At 47.2% G+C, this 21,341-nt stretch overlaps 1 protein-coding gene across 3 annotated transcripts in view; it reads left to right on the top strand.

Annotated features, from left to right (window-relative positions):
• Ube2f (ubiquitin conjugating enzyme E2 F (putative)) overlaps positions 1 to 20,774 on the top strand; it is a 59,810-nt gene extending 39,036 nt beyond the window's left edge. For 2 of the 3 annotated variants that reach the window (XM_029563260.1, XM_008832479.3), the window contains 5 exons: positions 8,656 to 8,726; positions 12,813 to 12,870; positions 14,146 to 14,178; positions 16,408 to 16,470; positions 20,108 to 20,774. In XM_029563260.1, the coding sequence (XP_029419120.1) occupies positions 8,656 to 8,726; positions 12,813 to 12,870; positions 14,146 to 14,178; positions 16,408 to 16,470; positions 20,108 to 20,158 (276 nt within the window). In that variant the 3' untranslated portion in view covers positions 20,159 to 20,774. The remainder of the gene's footprint in view (positions 1 to 8,655; positions 8,727 to 12,812; positions 12,871 to 14,145; positions 14,179 to 16,407; positions 16,471 to 20,107) is intronic. The other variant, XM_008832480.3, reaches the window with a different exon arrangement.
• Positions 20,775 to 21,341: the final 567 nt, after the last annotated feature.

Genomic DNA, 21,341 nt, shown 5'->3' with positions numbered 1-21,341 from the left:
ACCCACATGAAAGCTAACAGCTGCCCATAACTCCAGTCCCAGGGGATCCAACAGCCTCTTCTGACCTCCACGGGCATTGCACAACACAGGTGTACTTACCTACATGCAGGCAAGACTTACATACACATAAAATAAAAATAATAAAATTAAAAAAAAAATGTTTTAGACCATGGGGAAACATGCTTAGCCTACTTTAGTCCCTGGGCTATAGCTTGCTGGGCCTTGTGTGCACAGCACTGTAGGAACTCTCACATACATGTCTGTCTGCCTTTTTCCTGGGATTAGTTATTAGAAGCAACAATGTGGTTATTGAATGTTGGTGCTCAACTTTATGGCTCATGAGAAGTATTGTTTAATAACTGCCAGAGAGGCTGTGCCAATTAAGACCCTCACCTCGACATTTAGGAAGAAATAAATGGTGTCTAGTTACTAGCTGTTCCAATTTTTGTAAGGTGCTAAGTACTGTTTCCCACTTACCCGTTTGCAGTTTTTATGAGCCACAAATACGTCCTTTGCTCATTTCTCCTTTAGGGCATTTGTTTTTCTTGCACATTCACCACGACCCTTGTCCTGTAGCCTCGATTCTGCTGCGGGTTCTTCTCTATACTTTCTTCTACATGCCTTTTCTCTAGATTTGGGGGGTTTGTTGTTGTTTCATTTTAGTGGTCTTTTTACCTTTGTGGGTTTTTTATGTGAAATGTTTGAAGTGGGCCTTCAGACCAAGGTGTCTGTCCATGCATATTGTTTTGAGTGCTCTGTAGTTCTCTTTCTTTCAGGTTTAATTTTAATGCATGAAATAGCTCTAAGTGGGAATTTAACTGTATTTTCTCATAGCAAGTAAGTGGTCCAATGGCTAATCCATTGTCCTTGGTTTGAAATGCAATACATGTCTCATGTTAAATTCTTCACTATGATTGGGTGGATGACTATGCCAAGCACTGAGGAAGGAGGTAGGAGCTGGGACTGGGCATTTTCTATTTGTCTGGTGTGGGGCCAGGGCAGGAGTCATGAGACAGTTTGAACAGTGCCCGAGTCAGAATCTAGGTCCATGCTTCTGAATAGAGCTTTGTGCTCGGTCTAGGATCTCAGTGAAGAGAACTGTTAGTTGGGCATGGTGGTGCATGTCTATAAGCCACACACTCAGGAGACAGAGAGCAGGAGGATCAAGAGTTCAAGGCCAGCCTGTCTACAAAGCAAAACTCTCAGCTCAAAAACAAAAATTGAAAAAAAAAAAAAAAAGGCTATTGGAAAGGAGGCATCCTATATGCGTATCTGACTAGAGAGGTATGAGGGACACAGAGGCTGGCAGTTACCACCATCTGGGGTCTAGGAGACTGTAGGCTGGGTGGGTTTGTGCTGATGGTTCAGAGAACAGTGGGAGGGAGGCTGGGTTGGCTGTTCTTCAGGTGCCCTGAGGAGCCTTCAGATGCAGGGCATGGGTGACAGCTCTACTGCTAGACTGTCACTCTGTCCAGTTACCTAGAGGACCTGAGTGTCGCTGACACACCCTCTTTGGCTTGAATGCCTCATTGGAAGTGTACACCTTTGGGGTCAGATGTCTCCCCTTTTATTTGCAGGAGGTAAATCAAACCATTTGAAATGTCCTTAACCTCCTTGAGCCTAAACCCTTCAGTTCTCAGATGCCTAGGTTTTTGCAATAGGTATGAACATTTTACAAGCGATGTTTCTTGATTTTTGTGGTGTCTTGAAATCATGAAGAAAGTATATGTGGTTGTCAGAAATTTGCCTGTTACTGATAAAAAGGTAAACTTGTAAGAATACTAGAAAACAGTTCAGGAGGAAATGTGGACACTGTTAGTATAGTACTGAAGAATTGGGCATAGTGGCATGCACCATTAATCCAGCACTCAGGAATCAGAGGCAGGCAGATCGGATCTCTATGCGTATGAAGCCAGCCAGCGCTACTTAGTGAGACCCTACATCAAAACAACAACAACAAAAAAACTCAATAAGTATGATACTGAAGATCAAAATGTGATTACAAGGAATAAAGAAAGCCCTTCCATACCTCAGAACACCATCAGTGGGCCAGCAAGATGGCTCAGCAGGTAAAGGTACTTGCCGCATAAGCCTGACAACCTAAATTCAATCCCTGGGACTCACATAAAGATGGAAGGAGGGAACCAGCTCTACAAAGTTGTTCTCTGACCTCCACATGTATGCTGTAGCATGTCTACATCCCCATAATAAAGTTTTTTCAAAAAAATTTTACTGGGGCTAGAGAGAGAGCTCAGCAGTTAAGAGCACTGGCTGCTCTTACAGAGGGCCCAGATTCAGTTCCCAGCACCCACATGGTGCCTAACAACCATCCATAACTCCAGTCCAGGGGATTCAGTGCTGCCTTCATGGTACACACAGTGCACCTAAATGTATGTAGGCGAGACACACATATGAGTGTGTATCTGTGTGTGGGTATGTGTCTGTCAGTGCAGGTGTCAGAAAAGGTCATTAGAGCCCCCGGGGCTGGAGTTTGGGTGGGTGTTCTCTGCTTTTCATGTGTGCTGGGAATTGAACTCTGGTCCTCTGTAATAGCAGCCTTCTTTCTTATTTATTTGTTTGTTTATTTATTTTATGTGTATGAGTGTTTGGTCTGCATGTATATAAGTGTACCCGAATGATGCAGTGCCTACAGAGGTCAGAAGAGGGTGTCAGATCCCTGCAGCTGGAACTGTGGACAATTGTTAGCCACCTTGTGAGTACTGGGGTTCAAACCCAAATCCCCTGCAAGAGCAGCCAGTGCTCTTATCCACTGAGCCATCTCTCCATCTACAGGAATGGCCTTCTTAACCAAGGAGACCTCACTGTGGCACAGGGATGCGAGAAGAGGCTCTCTGTTTGCTATAGATGGAGCAATTTGGGAGGACACCTTGGCACTTTATCATTGTTCTTCAAGTGCTTTGTTCCAAGCACGTCTTTTCTGGAGAATGTGACCAAAACATAGGAGCCTTGACAGAGCACGGCTTGGAATGGAGTGGGAAACAGACTCATGTCCAGGGCCATTTGTGTGATGGAAGATGCAAAAGCCATCTAAAATGATGCAGAAATAAGAGGGAATACAGAGCAGGTCTTCCTACTTCTGTAGAAAAAGCATGCACATACAGCACATATGCCTCTGTGTGTCTGTGACTTAGAAACAAGGCCTGTGGTGTATGAGCCATCAGGAGAGGTTACATCTGGGTAAATCATGATGCTGTGAGTGTATACATTTACAAAAGGCAACAAACAAAAGGATACAATTATATCTACATATTTGTATGTACATTATAGTTTACTATGCAGTGGTACTATTATACATTAAATAAGTGTGGTGGTGGTAGTTGTGAATTATCAACATGACACCTAGGAGAAAAGCCACCAGACAACTTGTGAGGAATTATTTAGCCTCTGGGCATGCCTGGGCAGGATTATGTTGATAGGTTAATTCTGGAGGAAGAACCACATTGAAAGTGGGCCACACAACTCCTTGAGCTGGGGTCCTGGACTGTATAAAGAGGAGAAAGCCAGCTTTTGAGGACCGTGAGTGTGTGTTCATGGTCCTCTGCACTTGACTGTGGGTGCATGTGAGCAGCTCCCTGAAGCCCCTGCCACCATGACTGCCCCACCATTCCCCGTGCGCTGCTTCTTGCAGGGCATTTTATCACAGCAGAAAAGTAGGACAATGTATTTCTTTAAACTTTTGTTTTCTCTTTTCTTAAAATATACAGTTTACTTTCATCATCTGTTTCCAAGACATGGTGACTATTGGCCCATCTCAGTGGGCGTAAATACAAATACATGGAAGGTACCTTAGCCAGTGCATACATCCATCTAATGAAACATTGCAGTAATCCCACTGGGACCTATAACTTCTGCCACCAGGGGTTGGCCTGGCTTGCAGTACCAGATGTGTGTTCTCCCCAAGGAGTGGGCCTTAAATCCAATTGGAAATTTGTTGGTTATATATGTGCTAGTCAAGCCACTATTGCACCAGCTTGGCATGTAGATAGTACAGCACACAGGGTCTGTCATTAAGCAGAACTTTTAGGACCATTCTCCCCTAGTGATTCTGCATAGCACCTCCTGGCACTATGACCACCCACCATCTGGTGGCAGGGAGCTTCCAGCTTAGTCCCAGCCTGATTTTTCCTTTTCCTGTATGCACATCATGCATCGCCTTCAGCAATAGGGTCTTATCAGCTACTTCTGGAGTGCAACCAACATTAGTGGCAATAACCTTTATCATTTTGGGGGGCCTCCCTGGCCAACAGGTCATAGGAGGGCAACCCACCCCTGGTACTGGAATTTTCATTTAACATTTGTACAGTTTTGGGGGGCTCTATTTTTATTTTCATAAGATACCTGTTTACTCTGTGGCATCTGTAGACCCAGGCTGCTGTAGACTTTTCCCAAGCACCTTTGTGTATAGCACTTGTGCCTTACCCAACCATAAAGCTCCCAAGAATGTTACAGCTATACACTTTGTGAATTTATTTTCCATCCTTGTTTCTTCAGGTGTACTTGATATCTCTCAAATGGGTTCCACATCTGTAAAACACTCATACGTTACCACTATCTGCTAAATCAAACATGAACAAGGTGTCACTCTGCTTGGAAAGATTGTATTCATTTGTATCAATTGTTTTCTCAACAGATCCACATTGGGTACAATAGCGTGGACAAAGGGCATTAATTCAGTTAGCTCCTTACTATCTTTAGTCATTTTCTTGGAGCCATTTGATACCCTGGGGTTTTTACGTGGAGCCTCCCTGCATTTCTTTATCCTTGATAATTCATTGGGGCTGGCTCAGGCTGCCTGGCCCTGCACAGGGCCAAGGAAGAATAGGGTCCTCTTGCCCCTGCTGCACCTGTTGGTTCACTGGGCCAGGTAGGCCCTGGATCTGACTCCTGGCTGTAGCCACACCTGTTGTCTCTCCATTGACCATACCTGGCTGCTGTGGGAGGTCCTGTCTGGGCAAACTATCTCCACCCCTACCGTAACTTTTTGCAAGAGAAGAATGTACCCTGTTTAATCTGGTTATCTTCTGTCTGCCTTTTAAGGACTGTTCTCAGGTTTTAAAGCCTTCCAGAAGCTCCTTAGCACAGAATTTGACTTTTGTCGATTTTTATTTTATTTATTTATTTTTATTTTATGTGTATGCGTGTATTGCCTACACGTAGGTAAGTGTACCCATGTCGTGCAGTGCACACAGAGATCAGAAGAGGCTGTCAGATCCCCTGGGACTGGAGTTACAGACAGTTGTTAGCTGCCATGTGGGTGCTGGGATTCGAACCCGGGTCTTCTGCAAGAACAGCCAGTGTTCTTAACTGCAGAGCTATCTCTCCAGCCCCCTTGTCAATTTTTCTTTAGGAACTTCGCTTCAGCACAAATCTTGCCCATCTGTCTTCAAGCAACACAAACAGACCTGTCTTTTTTTGCTTCTAGGTTGCTCTACAATTTTACAGACACCTAAGTCACCTAGATCTGCCAAAGCCTCTCCTACTTCACAAAGACCCTGCCGCCACTAAAGCCCCATGCCAGTCTCAAGTCCCTGCTGAATCAAGTTCTTTAAATCTCTGGTCAACAGTCCTGTCTGACCCAGTGAACTGGGCATCACACATACTTTGCTTTCCTCGTACCTGGTTCTCTCAGTAGTGCCTGTCCCTTCTCTGTTGTCCTCCAGCCCCTGATTCCATGGGGACCTCCACTGGTGATGACCAAGTGTCTCTAATGGCTTGTATAAGCCATTCCATCGGGTACTGATGCCCCGTTAAAGCCTCAGGTTACACAGGCTGTGTCTCAGGAGGAACAGGTGGTTGTATTGCTCAGCTTTTCTGCTTCTGCAGCAAAGCACTTCAACTAATTCCATCAACTCCCATGTCCCACTAACTAATTCCATCAACTCCCATGTCCCACTAACTAATTCCATCAACTCCCATGTCCCACGTCCTCCCAAGTCAGGTGGTAAGGGGCTCCTTCATTGCTCTTTGAAGGTCTTCCCTAGTTCAACAGCTCCAATGCTGAGTGTTCTCTGATTGCCATAGTCCCCTGCACTGGACCATTGTTAAGACCTCCATCAGCATGCTGAAAGATGAATTTTCCCTTTCTTTGTATTAGGGTCCAACTTGAGGGGCATCTTCAGCTGTTTCGAGGTTGCTTCCTTCCTCATCACTAGCTGCCTTCTCCATGTTGTGGGGGAGGGGGTGTCCCAGGATGAGCCTTGTGTTACTGATCTAATCTGGACTCTCCTCTTGTCCCCAGCCCTAAAAAACAGCAGGCTAACACTTCTATCTCTCTTTTACCCAATTTTATCGACAGGGTCAAAGACCAATACCAAAGAGGCCAGCCTCATATCCCTCTGTCTCTAATTCCTCTTACACCTCAGTCTCCCTCTGGACTGCCACTTCCACCTGGAGCAGCAGATCTCTTATTTCACAAGGCAACAGCCAGGCCACCTCTGCCTCTGCTCGCTGATACTTCTGCCCTGGTGCCCTACTCCCAGGGTTTGTAAAGTTTGCTCTAGACCTTTTGCTGTCCGTAAAGTATCTCCATACTCACGTGGCGTACCCCAATACTCAAGCAGGCATGCCACTCCGTACCACCTACAAGAGAGCTGCCATCCCAGGATATCCCCATAGACATCAACAGCCTAGGCGGCTTCACCTTAGTTATGCATCTCACTGCCCACTGCACTATCCATGCCACTGCTGCTATTCTACCAGCTCTATGGGAATACCCGCCATGTCAGAATCTCCCCTGTGAGCACTCTCTCCTCGTCCAACTTTGCTTCAGTTGTTGGTCTCCTTCCCCATATCAAAGACAACACAATTGCTCTTGCCAAATTCATCCTTGGTTTTGTCGGATCCTGGTCAACTGCAGCAATTGTAACTAAATTTCCTTCTGGGAGGCGCAAGCTGCAGTTTGGAAAATCAGTGAGTTTATTTGGACTTACTTAGCGGTGTGTGAGAGGTTACTTACAAGAGTGTGGGTACACTCCCCCCGCCCTGCCCCCCAGCCAAGACTCACTGGAAAGTCTCCTTCCAGGTGTCGGGGTGACGTCCCAGCAGCTATGTAAAATGGTGACAGAGTCTCCCTAGGCGCGTCCTCGGTTTAGGTACCCTTAATCCCTCCCCCTTGTGCACCTAGGGCCAACTGGTTGGTTGGGAGGCCATGACTGACTCTTCCTGACCCTCCTTGGAGGGTCAACCGTGAACAAGTTTTGATGAGCCTAAGCCAGTTGATGCAACCAAGCTTTCAAAGAGGAGTTTGTGCATAGCTTGACATTCAGGGGACAGTCCTATGCCACACCCTCCGTGCCTTCAAGAATAACATGGACTAGGGGCTGGGGAGATGGCTTAGTGGTTAAGAGCACTTGCTCTGCAATCATAAGGACCAGAGTTCAGATCCCAGCACCCCTTTTACAAGCCACGTGACCAGAAAACACCAGTAACTCAGTATCTGAGGTATCCAGCACCATCTTCCCAACTCCAAGCAGGCACAGGCACGTATACTCACGCACACACGTGCACATGAACCCACACAGATGAACACACACACACATACAACAACTAAAAATATAAATAAAAAAATAACGTGGGGGGCTGGAGAGATGGCTCAGTGGTTAAGAGCATTGGCTGCTCTTGCAAAGCACCCAGGTTTGGTTCCCAACACTCACATAGCAGCTAATAACCATCTGTAACTTCAGTTTCAGGGGATCCAATGCCCTCTTCTGACCTCTAAGGGCCTTGCTCTCATGGGCTCACTTATACACATAAAATTTTTTTAAAAAGAACAAAGTGGACTAGGTTTTGATCTAAGAAAATGTATATAGTACTGTTGTCTGCAGAAGCATCTATCCAAGAATGTGGTTCATGTAGCCGCCTCCCTAATCCCTTAAGAAGAGTAGCGCTCTGCTCACTGAGAGTTAGCAGGCTTCTGGCACTTGGCTCACTAAGAGTTAATATGCTTCTTTGGGCTTTGCTGATACAGAGGCTTGAGGGAGGGGAGACTCTGCTCCCCAGATGCTGGGACTGAGAAGAGCTGTTTCTGGAATGCTGGGACCAACAGTCACATCTCACCCTGCTTGTGTGCATATCGGAGGAGGCCTGTTACTGGGCCAGTCTCCCGGCCTTGGGAAGGCTGTGCTGTTTCTTACTATAGTGATGGGAAATTCCCATGTGTTTTGCAGTGCTTGAGCACTTACCATACGTAAACTGATCTTCCAACACTGCACTTCATAAATAGAAGCTGCTCAAGAGGGCAGTAAAAAATGCTCCTAGTGACATGAGCCTGGCGACTCCTGGTCTGAATTTCAGATTTTCGGCACCAGTCATAGCGGGACATCTACAGGGTCATTCTTGGGAGCAGTGGTGGTCAGCTGTGGTTCAGTAACTTTGGTGCACAGCAGTTTGGGCTTCTGGTTGGATTTTCGGGCTGGGAGGATGTGGGACTCTTCCTCAGAGTGCACTGCAACATTTCTGTTCCCAGGTCCTAGCCTCACAGGTCATGTTACATGCATGAAATGATGACTCAATGGAGGTATGGGAAGGCAGTCAGGTGTGGAAAGGCAGGTGTGGACTAGAGAGATTTGTGACTCTCTCTCTCTTTCTCTCTCTCTCCCTCCCCCCTCCCTCTCTCTCTCCCTCTCTCTGTTGCAGCCTCCCAAGGTGAAATGCTTGACTAAAATCTGGCACCCCAACATCACAGAAGCAGGAGAAATATGTCTAAGGTGAGTGTCCTTCTGCACATGTCCCAGCTTCTTCACAGACTCCTTCCTCTGAGAGCAGGTCTGGATGAACTAAAGCAGCTGCGCACAGAAAGCATTGTTCTCTGCCTGCTGTGGCCAAGGCCCTGCTGGAACTCCCTGTGGGGCATGCTGCTAGGACCCTTGCCTTTTTTCTCCACTTTTAATGAGAAAGCACAGTCCCAGCTTAGGGCTGATTTTAGTTAACAAGGTTGGGGTGGGTTTAGTGAAGCCCAGGAGAGAAAGACACCCAGCAGCTGGGAGCAGGCAGCTTCCCTGTGTCAGCTCTAGCCTGGTGTCCTACTTGGCACCAAGTCAAGGCTTAGCAGTTCCCTCCCTCAGAGGTTGCTGGTCTCTAAGGTAAGGAACTAGAGAAAATAAAGGGAAGCTGTTGCATCATTGTTGTTGTTTTCATTGTTTTTTGTTGTTGTTTTTTCAGTCTTTTTGAGACAGGGTCTCCCTTTAGCCCCAGCTGTCCTGGAACTCACTATGTAGACCAGGCTGGCCTTGAACTCACAGAGATCCATCTGCCTCTGCCTCTGCCTCCAGAGTGCTGGGATTACAGGCGTGTGCCACCATGCCCAGCTTTTGTTTTCGTTTTTTGAGACAGAGTCTCCATGTAACCCCAGCTGGCCTGGAACTTGCTGTGTAGACCAGACTGGCCTGGATCCCATAAGGATCCATCTTGCCTCTGCTCTGCTGAGGTCAAAGGCGCACACCACCATGCCCTGCTTGGAGCTTCTTTTTAAAGTGAACTTCAGGTTTCTGCTCTGCTTTCCTATTTTGTCCCTCTTTCTGGTAAGTCAGGGATGTTAATGGTGGGGCTTGGGTCTGGACCAGCTTCATTTGATGTACATCTCCTCAGTCCAGAGGACATGGGTAGACTCTGGAAGCACTGCCCTTACTTCAGCTACCCTGGGAAGCATCACAAACATGCTTCTCTAGTGTTCACTGTGGACTTGAGATCTGAGGCTGTTCTTAGGGGGCTTCCCTGTCTCCTATCTTCCCAGTAAGCATTAACCACTCTGTAAGGAAATTCGTGCTGTGCTGCTCGAAACTGCTGGGGCGTCTGCATATTGAGTTCCAGGCTGTCTGGGGCTGCAGGGAGACCCTGTCTCAAATAAGACATAAAAAACAAAATTGATAGAGAAAATCCCTAGACTGTTAACCCTTACATGTAAGTAGCCATTCTTTTTGAAAAGGCTAGGTATTGATAGAGACAAAGGAGACCTCTGGCCACATGAGGGTCATTCACAGGACTGAGGCAATCTTACTGATGCTCAGCATTACTGGCAAAGTACAGGAATACCATGGAGTATAGTGGTTTGCTGCTTGCCAGATTGATGTGTGTAAGAGAGAAGACTAGAGTTGGCCTTGGCATTAGAGACTGCCAGTTTTGCACTTTTGTTGCTCATTAGCTATACGATGTACGATTAACTTGTATTTTCCCTTGGATTTATCAGCCAATGGTTTATTTATCACTCCTAAGCTCTTAACCTCAGGAAATAATGTGGCAGAGCAATTCCTGTGCGGTGAGCATCTTGATCCTGAAAAGGAGATGGCACAACAGCTGTGACTTGATGCTCAGCTCGTCGTGGCAACTCCTGTGTAAAGGCATAGAAAAGCCCAGTCCTGCGTCTGCAGGGCACTATCGAGGTTCTTCCTGCAGCAGAGCTAACGGGGGGCGGGGGGGCCCTGGTGCTCACCCCCTTACATCTGCCCAGGTGCACATTTCTCTTGAGAAGTGTGCCTGTCCTCTGCCTTGCCATCCTTTATGTCGACCTCCAGGCTGCCTGGTGTTATAGGAGCCTTCGTCTGCTTCTGTACGTGACTCTGGTAGCCCTTAGCCTTTCTCCTATGGAGTTTAAGCTTGGGAGCTCTACTATAGGACCATACTAGGATATAGTGCCTAGGGTGCCCTTCGTCCCCATGCTTAGTAGTAACCTCTTGATGACTACACATCTCTGTTACATGGCCTCCTTCTGAGACTAGGCTCTGATAGACTAGAACATCTACAGTGACTAGGAGAGTCACACCCATGACTGCCTCACTCCTGCAGCCAAACCTGTGGCTTCCAGATGTCAGGCTCAGCTTCCCTGTAGCTCTTGCTCCCTACTTAACTGCTTCCAGCTGTGAAGCCTTCCTGTTGATGGTGAAGCTAGAAAGACACTTGACAGATGAGCTAATGAACCTGAGGGTCTTCCTCTCCTCCCATTCGTCCTGCCCAGGCAAGTAGTGAGCATTGTATTCCTGTTTTCATGTGGCTTGCTGTCCGGTACGGTAGGTGAGATAAGAAAACAAGCCAGTGTATATCTGAAGATTGCTCTGGAGTCCCTAGAAGGAAAGAACAAGCCCTCTTCTCCAGCCTAGGGACAGAATCTTTGAATCGTACCAGGATTTAACAGATGTTTCCCAAAGAAGCTGTTAAACATTTGTAGAAGGTTCAGATCCACTTAAAATCAGATTGATTTATACCTTTATGGGTAGAAGATGTCGGCCTGGTCACTAGGGCCCATGATTTGAGTTTCCTTCTTTAAGGCTCAAGCTGTACCTCAGCACTCTAAGTTTGGTTATATTTTTTCTTCCTTTTTTTATTGAATTTTTTCAAATTTCATACAATATATTTTGATCATTTAGACCTTCCCCTATTTGTACCCCTCTTATAGCTATATTTTTTTACTATCCTTCAAAGACAATATTATAATTTGATTCAAATTATTTTTTTTCTCATGATCTAAATTAGTAGCTTTGAACATACTTTAGTTCATAAAGTTTGTCACAAGTTACAATTGGTTATGGTCTATAAAAGCCTGATACTGACATTATTTTAGGAACTTCTAGTATAGGTCAAAACTATAGCAAATGCAATAATTCATGCATACGAAAGTAACTTTATCTCCAGAAGGAAACAACATAAGTTGGAATAATTGTTTGTGGCAGAGGACATAATGTGATGAACATACTCTCGGGCACCAGCTTAAGGCCCGGACCTCCCCTATGAGGTGACTGCTCTCCAGGATTTTATGTTCATCTGCGTCAACTTTACTTTTTAGGTTTTTTTGTTTGTTTGTTTGTTTGGTCTTTTTTGAGACAGGGTCTCCCTGTAGCCCCAGCTGGCCTCACACTCACTCTGTAGACCAGGTTGGCATTGAATTCACAGAGGTCCTCCTGCCTCTGCCTCCTGAGTACCTGTGCCACCACACCCAGCTTTCCTTTTAAATTTTTTTAAAAACAGTAGTCACATTGCGAACTTCCTCACAGCAGTTCAGAGCTCAGGCATCGCCACTTACCAGGGCTTCCTTGGGCAAATCTTTTCTCTGAGACAGGGAAATTGGTGGCACTTCCTTCAAGGTAGAGCAGTTGGTGCTGCTGTAGGCATCAAGTGAGTTTAGTAACATGGTGCTCAGGACAGTGACAGGCACAGGAATGATGAGCTTCCACCCTCAGCCATTCCTGACATAATCATTTGTTATTGTCACCCTTTTCTGGGCATTAAACAGCTTTTCTTCTGTGTATGTTGTTTTAAGAATGCCTTTCCATGACTGTGTTGTGCAAACCTATAACCCCAACACTCAGGAGGCAGAGGTAAGGAGAATTGCCGCAGTTTTAGCCTTGTGTACATAGCAAGTTCCAGACCAGGCAGAGTTATTTACTGAGACCCTATCTCAAACAAGAAAAGTCTCACAAGACATCTGAACAGTGGCTTGCTCTGGAGGTGAAGGCTGTCTTCGGCAAGACAGAGAGACAGAGAAGCCACAGAAGAACAGACAGGTTTCAGTTGGGTGTAGTGGTGCACACCTTGAGTCCCAGCACTCAGGACACAGAGGCAGGAGGATCTCTGTGACATCAAGGCCAGCCTGGTCTACATGGTGAGTTCTAGGCCAGCTGGAGCTACAGGGAGACGCTGTCTCAAAAAGACCAAAAAAGGTTTCATAAATGTAGCTCATTCCTGTGTTGTAAATAAAGACCAAACATTCTATTTAGACTCACCAGTAGTGTTCGAGACTCACCTGCATCTCAGGTGATTGCAGGTGGCTCCTTCTTAACACTGCATTTCTGTGTCTGTTTCAGTTTACTAAGAGAACATTCAATTGATGGCACTGGCTGGGCTCCCACTAGAACATTAAAGGTAAGAGTCAGCACCGTTGAGTTAGCAGCCCTCCCCTATAGCCCTCTCTGAGGCAACCAGCTTCTTAGAAGAAGTACATCCCATGCTCCTCCCTCCCACATACCTCCTGGCACTGCTCAGTCAGGTATTGCCCAGTTTTTGTCCTTGTTGGCCAGCACCATGTACCATTTAAGAACAAAATTGTCAGCCACAAGGAATCCCCATCGTCTTCATTCAAGAAGGAGATCTTGAGTCCTCTGGTTTGAAAGGGAGCTGCAAAGTGATATGTAGATTACTTCCTTTGGCCAGAAGGACTGTCGGGTGATGGGTAGTTTGTTATTGAATGGGCACCATGGGGAGAAGAGTGCAGGGAAGTTTAACTCTGGGCCAGTATCAGGGAATACACAGCCTTCATGCATTTGTGACCTGGTCTTCCCGGACTGTGGTCTCTTGACACATGGACAGCCCAGCCTTCCATCCAGCCTTTCCCCAGGTCCTCAACCTGTCCTGTCCTCAGGACTTAACCTCTGCTAGACTGTTTTGCCTTTGTGTATATTAGTGTGTCACGTGTGTGCATTGTTTGCAGAGGTCAAAATAACCATCTGTAACTCTAGTCCCAGGGGATCCGACACATTCTTCTCACCTCAGACACTGCACGCATGACACGGGTTTGGTCACATGCATACAGGCAGTACACTCATACACATAAAATAAGTAAAATATTAAAAAAAGAGCTGAGCTGGGTGTGGTGGCGCACGCCTTTAATCCCAGCACTCAGGAGGCAGAGGCAGGCGGATCTCTGTGAGTTCAAGGCCAGCCTGGTCTACATAGTGAGTTCCAGGACAGCTGGGGCTACAGGTCTAGAAAAAAAAAAAAACTGGAACTGGAGTAACAGATGGTTGTCAGCCACCATGTAGGTGCTGGGAACCGAACCCAGGTCCTCTGCAAGAGCAGCCAGTGCTCTTAAGCTCTGAGCATTTCTCCAGCCCCAGATTGTGTTTTAAAGATGAATTTCAGAAGTCTGGAGGTCTGTGGACAGCAGTGAGGTGAGGAGGGTGGAGCCCAAGCACCTGTGCCAGCCATTGGGCTCATCATCCCTGGTCTCAAGGAGGCAGCTGATGGTCCCTTTGATTTTATATTCTCTCTAATGAATATGTGGAAAAGTGTTTTTATTTTCCGTGTTAAGAAAAATGTGTGCTAGGAACAGATTTTTTATATCCTATTGTGTGTATTTCTTAGTTCCGAGTTGAAAAGACTACCGTAGGAGCCCTAAAATTGTTTTCTTTCTGGTTTCAGGATGTTGTTTGGGGATTAAACTCTTTATTTACTGTAAGTATCCAAATCAGAACCCCAACTTTTCCTTGGTTTCCTGGCCGCTGGTTTGAAACACCACTGTAAAGATGACACAGGGAATTCCAGCAACCCTTCTTTTCTCTTGCTTTTTTATGACCAGAAGTTGTACCATGACACAGGTCTAGGGGACTTTGGAGTGACAGGAGGAGGTAGGACCCACTTCTGTGCTGAACTAGCTGTCATCTGGGCACTGCATTCTTTTTTTCTTCTTTTTGTAAGATCTTCTTTTTCTAATATTTATTATTTTATGTATATGAGTGTATTGCCTGTATGTATGTGAGTGCACCCGTGTTGTGCAGTGCCGCAGAGGTCAGAAGAGGGCTTCAGATTGCCCTGAAACTGGACAGTTCTTAGCTGCCATGTGGGTGCTGGGAATTGAACCCGGGTCCTCTGCAAGAGCAGTCAGTGCTCTTAACCACTGAGCCATTGCTCCAGCCCCTTCTTCACTGTTTTTAATCTTCAGCTAAAGGAAAAGCAGCAGAACTCCACTCTAGACTGTGAGGCCCTGCCTGGTGTTACTGGGCACACTTACATGCATCTCAGGCTCTCCCCACCCCCTCTGAAGGCCCCCCAGCACCCCGGACCTGGACCCCATGTTCAGTTGACTTTGCACTGTGCTCATTCCTTTTCTGGGCCCAGCATCTGTGGTGAAGTGAAAGAAGTGTTAGCGTTGGAGCCCTAGAGGCTGAACGTGCTTCAGAATCTGCCCGGCAGTTGAGCTTCAATGTCCTGTGGAGCCTTTGCATCTCCAGTTTGACTAGCCAGTCAGGACGGGTCTTCAGGCTTCCCGCTGCCATTCACAGCCCCCAGTGCCTTTTACAGACGCATCCTGTCTGCACAGGACTTGACTGGCAGCCTGCTACTAGGGAATTAATGGAAAGAAGTAACACTGGCTCCTTGGGCTTTTTTTTTTTCCCACTTAGTTTATAAAATCATGGGTTTCATTATAACGTTTTCTTTTGATTTTTAAGACAGGATTTCACTCTGTAGGGCTTGACTGGCCTAGAACTCACTATGTAGCCCAGACAAACCTTGAACTTACAGCATTCTTTCCTGCTTCAATCCTCCGTGTGTTGGAATCATAGGCATGTGCTCAGTTCACCACACTTGTCATTTTCACACAAACACGTTACTCTGTTTTTCTGACATTCACCGCCATGGCCCCTCCCATGCACTGGTCCTCTTCCTTCTCCCTGATGTCACCCTTCTGTTCTCATACCGTGTGTGTGTGTGTGTGTGTGTGTGTGTGTGTGTCCCCATCCACATCCAGATTCCACATAAGGAGGAAACCTGTGATGTGTGTCTGTCTCCCCCCTGCTTTGGACTCTTTATATGTGCCCTGAGGCAGGTGTGTCAAACATTAAATAAATTAAGAGGGAAACGAATGTTTTTCAACTAGAGAGCCAGTGAGATAACTCGGTGGGTAAATGCCCTTGCCTGGTGACCTGAGTCAGATTCCTTGGAACCCACCATTTCCTGAAAGTTGTCCTCTGACATATGCACAGTGTAGCACACACATGTATATACTCTCACACACAATAATAATAAATTATGGATTATTTTTTAAGTATGGGGTGGGGGAGGTGCGGAGAATGGAACTAGAGATGCTCTGTCATGCATGCCAGGAAGCATGAGGACCTGAGCTTGATCCCCAGAACTGATGTAAAGCATGCCAGACAGAGTGTGTACTTGTGATGCCATCACTGGAGAGGTGGAGGAGAGGTGGAGGCTGGTGGATCCCTGGCCTTGCTGACCAGACAGCCTAGCCTGATCAGTTCCAGGTCCCAGTAAGAGACCTGTGTCAAGGAAATAAGGTGGAAGGCTGCTGATGAATGACACCTGAGATTGACCTCTGACCTGGTATGCACACATGCACATACATACACACATGAACCTGCACATGTGTGCACATGCACAAAGAATGACATTTCTATTTGATGGTGGTCATGGTAAAAAGTCACCAGAAGAGCGTCAAATCAGTGTGGTCGGTCTCCGCCATCTCTCTGGAGGAGTACATGGAGCCACACCCTTGACTGCACCATTGTATGCTCAGCTCCCCCTGAAGGCATTAGAGTTCTTAGCAGAGCTCTCCCACTCTCTGGGTGGGTCTGCCGTTCACTAAGTACAGTTCTGAGACTGAAGTGGAGACCTACTACAGAAGAAATCGGATTCTTCCCAGTGCTCACTTTTGAAATTCTTTTTAAGGACCTTCTGAATTTTGATGACCCACTGAATATTGAGGCTGCAGAACATCATCTGCGAGACAAGGTGAGCGGCACGGCTCGCAGGCTCTGGGCAGGTGCCTGTGGTAAAACGTAGTTAGGACTCCAGACCTTGAAAGTAGGAAGTTGAGAGTGGTGGAAGGCAAGACCAGACTTTGAAGCAGTTTACATATGACGTGCTGCAGTAAATGTGTGTGCTCTTAGGTAAGTGGTTTACTCACAGTCAGAACCTGTTTCTATTAGAGGGAATTCCACAATGTCATTTTGTATAATCTAACAAGCAATTATTCCTCACCAGCAGTACCGGAGGGCTGGAAACGTAACTGCGGTAGAGCACCTGCTTAGCAGTGTGGAAGGCCCTGGGTTCCATCCCCAGCACTACAAAAACAAAAAACGTTACACCTATTCAAAAACGCAGAACCGGGGGTCTGGAGAGATGGCTCAGGGGTTAAGAGCACTGACTGCTCTTGCAGAGGACCCAGGTTTCAATTCCCAGCACCCACACGACGGCTATGAACCTTCCTTAACTCCAGTTCCAGGGGAACCTGAAGCCCTCTTCTGACCTCCACGGCATTGCACGACACAGGTGCACTCACATACATGCAGGCAATACACTCATACACAGAAAATAAAAATAATTAAAGAAAAAAAACCACGCAGAAGGGAAGTGGAGAGCATCCAGCGGCCTGTGTCCTCCCACAGCCTGCGCTATGCATTTGGTTTGACATTTACCCCAAATCTAGGATCCCGTTCATAGTCTTTATTATTTCTTTTTTCTTCCCTATTAGTTCATAAACTATCTCTCATTAGTCATTTCTTTGTGAGTATTCAGGCTTTTCCCATCAAATTTTTTTTCCCAGTTAAAAGCAGTAATTCAGGGGCTGGAGAGATGGTTCAGTGGTTAAGAACACTGGTTGTTCTTGCAGAAGATTCGGGTTCAAATCCCAGCACCCACATGGCAGCTAACAGCTGTCCGTAACTCCAGTTCCAGGGGATCCGACAGCCTCTTCTGCCCTCCACAGTCATTGTACAACATGGGTGCACTTACCTACATGCAGGCAATACACACGTAGATATAAAATAAAAATAATAAAAAAATTAAAAAGACAGAACAAAGGAGTAATTCAGTAACTATCCCATACACCTGCATTTTAAAATACTGGTGCTTGATTTAGTCCTAGGGCTGGGTTACTGTATCCAAGGTGGTGACTGTCCATAACTTGGTTGACAGGCAGGTTGTTTATCTGTGAGGCCAGTAGGGCCCATGCCTGTGTTAGTGTAGGCCAGTGTTTCCCCTGCACACTGCCTGGGAGAGGACTGCTCCCCTTTGGTTTTGCACCTCTTAATTGTTTACTCTTTTTTTAAAGCCATTCTCATAGATTGTTTGGATTTTTTTTTTTAATTTGATCTGAAACCAGGCGTGGTAGTGCACACCTTTATTCCCAGCACTCAGAAGGCAGAGGCAGATGGATCTCTGTAAGATAGAGGCCAGCCTGGTCTATCTGCTGAGGGTCTGAGCTATGGTTAGTCACTTGTACATATACAGGGCAGAGCTCTTTGTCACTACTCTGCACTCTGACTCTGTCTACCCTGCTTCAGGTGGGTGTGAGGTGCTCCTGATGAAAATAAATGTCCAAGCCCCCTGAGAAGGAGGCAGCATAAGGGTATCAGGCTGGTAGAGTTACCGTCACTGAGTGTGGCTGCAGTGTGGGTCCTAATGGTACTGTGAACAGGAGCATCAGCCTCAGGAAGGACGAGGCAGGGAAAGCATCAGGAATGGTTTGGCAGCAGCATCTCCTCCAGCGGCAGTGAGCAGCCCTGTGTGTGTGAGTCCTAGATCCTGGGTGGCCAGGGCTGAGATGGCTCAAGTTTTTCAGCCTTCGCAGGGTATGTGCACTTGGGAACTCTGAGGGAATGTGGTGGGAGAGCCTTGTGTGGCATTTCCTAACCGTTTGCCGTGACCACACTGCTGGTAGTCCATCACCTGACACTGTTGGCCTGGCTGGCATAGTGTCTGGGTAAGCAGGGCAGGCCATCTGTGGAAGCCAGTGTTCTGTGGAGGAGGCCGAGCTCACTAGTGAGAACCAGGCAATAGAGCCCCTCGAGAACTGTTTGTGGGTGAGGCAGCCCTGCCTGTGGGCTTCATTTGAGCCGTTTCCATGGCTCCTGGCACCGACAGTCAGCCCCACGTGTGCAGGAGTGGTCTTGATGGGAGTTGTCTACAAAGCTTCAGGTTTCTGTCCTTTCCTGGGACGCCTCTCATGGGTGTGTGCTCGCTGCCTACTTTTCAGGGACTCCTCATGGTGTCACTCCTCTGCTGTCCTTGCACAGGCATGGACATCCCCATGTAGCTGTTAGGAACTAGACCTTGTTAGAGACAGAGTGAGAATAACGGGACACTCTGGCAGGTCTGAGTGGAGAAAGATTCTACAGGTGTTTCTGGTCTTATTTTCTTTGTATGAAACAAAAGGAATACGGCCATAAACTTTTTAGCCCCGATAAAATGGACCTAAAATCTACCAATTACTAATGTTTCCACATGAATTCTTGGAAGACCCCAACTCACCCACATCTTCATGCTGAGCAGTGATCAGTTTTGAACTTCCCACTCCTTGTATTTTGTGTCCATTCCTTCACAAGATTGACTGGTGGTCTTTCCTTTGCCAGGTGGTGCTAGGAGCTTGAGGGGACTGTGGAAATGCCAGTCCCTGTCCTCGTCAGTGTATATCCTAGTGGAAGGAACTGAGGCACAGATGAACACATCTCATGTTAGGGAGTGTGGGGCAGAGGGAATGTCTACAGCCGGTGTAAAGGTCCTGAGCATGGAATGCCTGGGGAAGGAAAGGCAAGGGTGGAGGCAAGGACACACTCACACTGACACACCGCTACTCCTCCTTGTTTTGCCTCTGAGGACATAGATGTTAAGTAGCTAAGAGACCTGCCCTGGTTATCCAGCCACATGGGACGGACTCAGGGAGTTGGATTCTAGCATCTGGTTTTCACTCTGAAGTCCTACAGGCCTTGTGGCCTCGAAGGTGTTAGGAGATGGAGGCAACAGGAACCGAAGCACCTGATGGGGTTCACCCTGAGAGCGGCAGAACACAAGGGGGTCAAGGTGGAGCGGGAGGCTCCCCCTATCCTGAGTTCAGGATGGGGGGTGAGCATAATGGGCTCTCCATTTCTCGTTCTGAGCCTTTGTGGTGATGCTTTGTGAGGTCACAGTCAGTATTGCCCAGGTCTGGAGACCAGGGAACTTCTTCTGAGAACATTATTTTACTTTGCAGTCTTTCCCCTCCCCCTTTGTTGTCGGTGAATGGCCAGCATGGGACCCTCTGCACACATTCCTGTGCACAGATGTGGGAGCCACTTGGAGTGGGAACTCAGCTCTTTTTTTGCTCAGACTGGGAGCAAGTCACTGACTATCTGTAGTGGAAGGAGGGGGTCGAGGCACTGTTAGTGTCTCCACTGCTCAAGCCTGTGCCATCCCCACCCTGGCACACACTGAACACTGTCTCCTGCATGGTGTGTGCTGGAGTCATGGAGAGAGGACACCTACTCTGATTAGGCACTCTGTGGTGACAGGAGGCCAGGCCTCTTTCCAGGGATCGTTAGTTGGGGCCCTGCTGTGTCCCTGAAGGGGACTTTGCTCTCATTTGCTCTTGTATACCCATCTTCTTCCATAGGAGGACTTCCGGAACAAAGTGGACGACTACATCAAACGCTATGCCAGATGATAAGAGGAGACAGGTGATCGCAGGCCTGTGGACTGTGTCACAGTTGTGTCTGATGTGAAACAGCACGAGGTAGTCCTCCTCCCCATCCTCACACTCCCTGTCAGCCCCTTGGGATTGTCCCAGTCCTGCGACCATGTTGTCCTGAAGAAGATCATTCTCTTGGCTGCCCACTGTACGTGGTGAACGCAACACAATACAGCAAGAAAGTATGTCTGGGCCTTGAAAGAGTTGTCTGCTTCCCTTAACATGTTTACTCGAAACTCTACTGTCTAGGCTATTGGTGAAATTTCTCCGAAGTTGTAATGAACTCGCCATTGAGACTAGCGCTTACTTCCCTTTTCCCCAACAAAATCTGTGTGCTACACAGGTGATGTACTGACACCTTCCGTGTGACTGGCAGATTGGCAATAAGAAACCCACTGTGAACGGTGATTGGATGCACATCCTCTTAGCTTCTTCCACAGTGTTGGCCCTGCCCAGATGTGAAGCTTCCCAGAATGCATAGTCATTCACTGTAGATCTCACTGAAATGCATATTTTATTTAATGTAAGTATATTTTGGAACAGATTTGTAATTTGTACAATTTGATGCTTTAATTATTTTTTTCTATTCTCATTAGTTTGTATTTTCATTGTGTAGAGCAGACACAACACAAAGATGGGTCAGGCAGAGACTGTGAAGGACACATTACTCTGTCTCCAGATGCAGCAAGAATCTGGCTCCTAAACACCAGCTCCTGATGTCAGGTCCACATGTGGCAAGGCTGTTTTGGAGCCCTTAGCAGCTAGGTCTGAATGACAGAAACAAAATCCAGAGGCAGCGAGGCCGTCCTCATGTCGCCCAGAGGAAGTAGGCTGGGCCGGGGCCAGCCAGGCTTGGGGTTCCTTGTAGCTACAGCCTTGCTGTCCTGTGAGACCAGCGGTGCCTGGGGATCCCCTCAGTGTCTGGTGAGGCCACAGCTCTGGCCATCTGCTGATGGAGTAAGCCTGTAGACCTTGGCAGGGCAGGCAGCAGCACAAGCTGTGCTCGGCCAGGGTGGTGCCCTTCAAAGAGCCCTGATGAGAGGCAAGTGGGCTTGTTTCAGCTTCTGAGCCACTTCCACATTTGAACCAGTGAAATCAAATGCACAATAAAGTGCTGCCTGCCCTGCATTCAAGCTCAACTGCACATCTCTCCTGGGTT

The sequence above is a fragment of the Nannospalax galili genome, unplaced genomic scaffold, assembly GCF_000622305.1.
Source record: "Nannospalax galili isolate Female #2095 unplaced genomic scaffold, S.galili_v1.0 scaffold1536, whole genome shotgun sequence".
NCBI classification, from domain to species: domain Eukaryota; kingdom Metazoa; phylum Chordata; class Mammalia; order Rodentia; family Spalacidae; genus Nannospalax; species Nannospalax galili.
The sequence above is the reverse complement of the archived record's forward strand: the minus strand, read 5'-3'. Positions and strand labels throughout refer to the sequence as shown.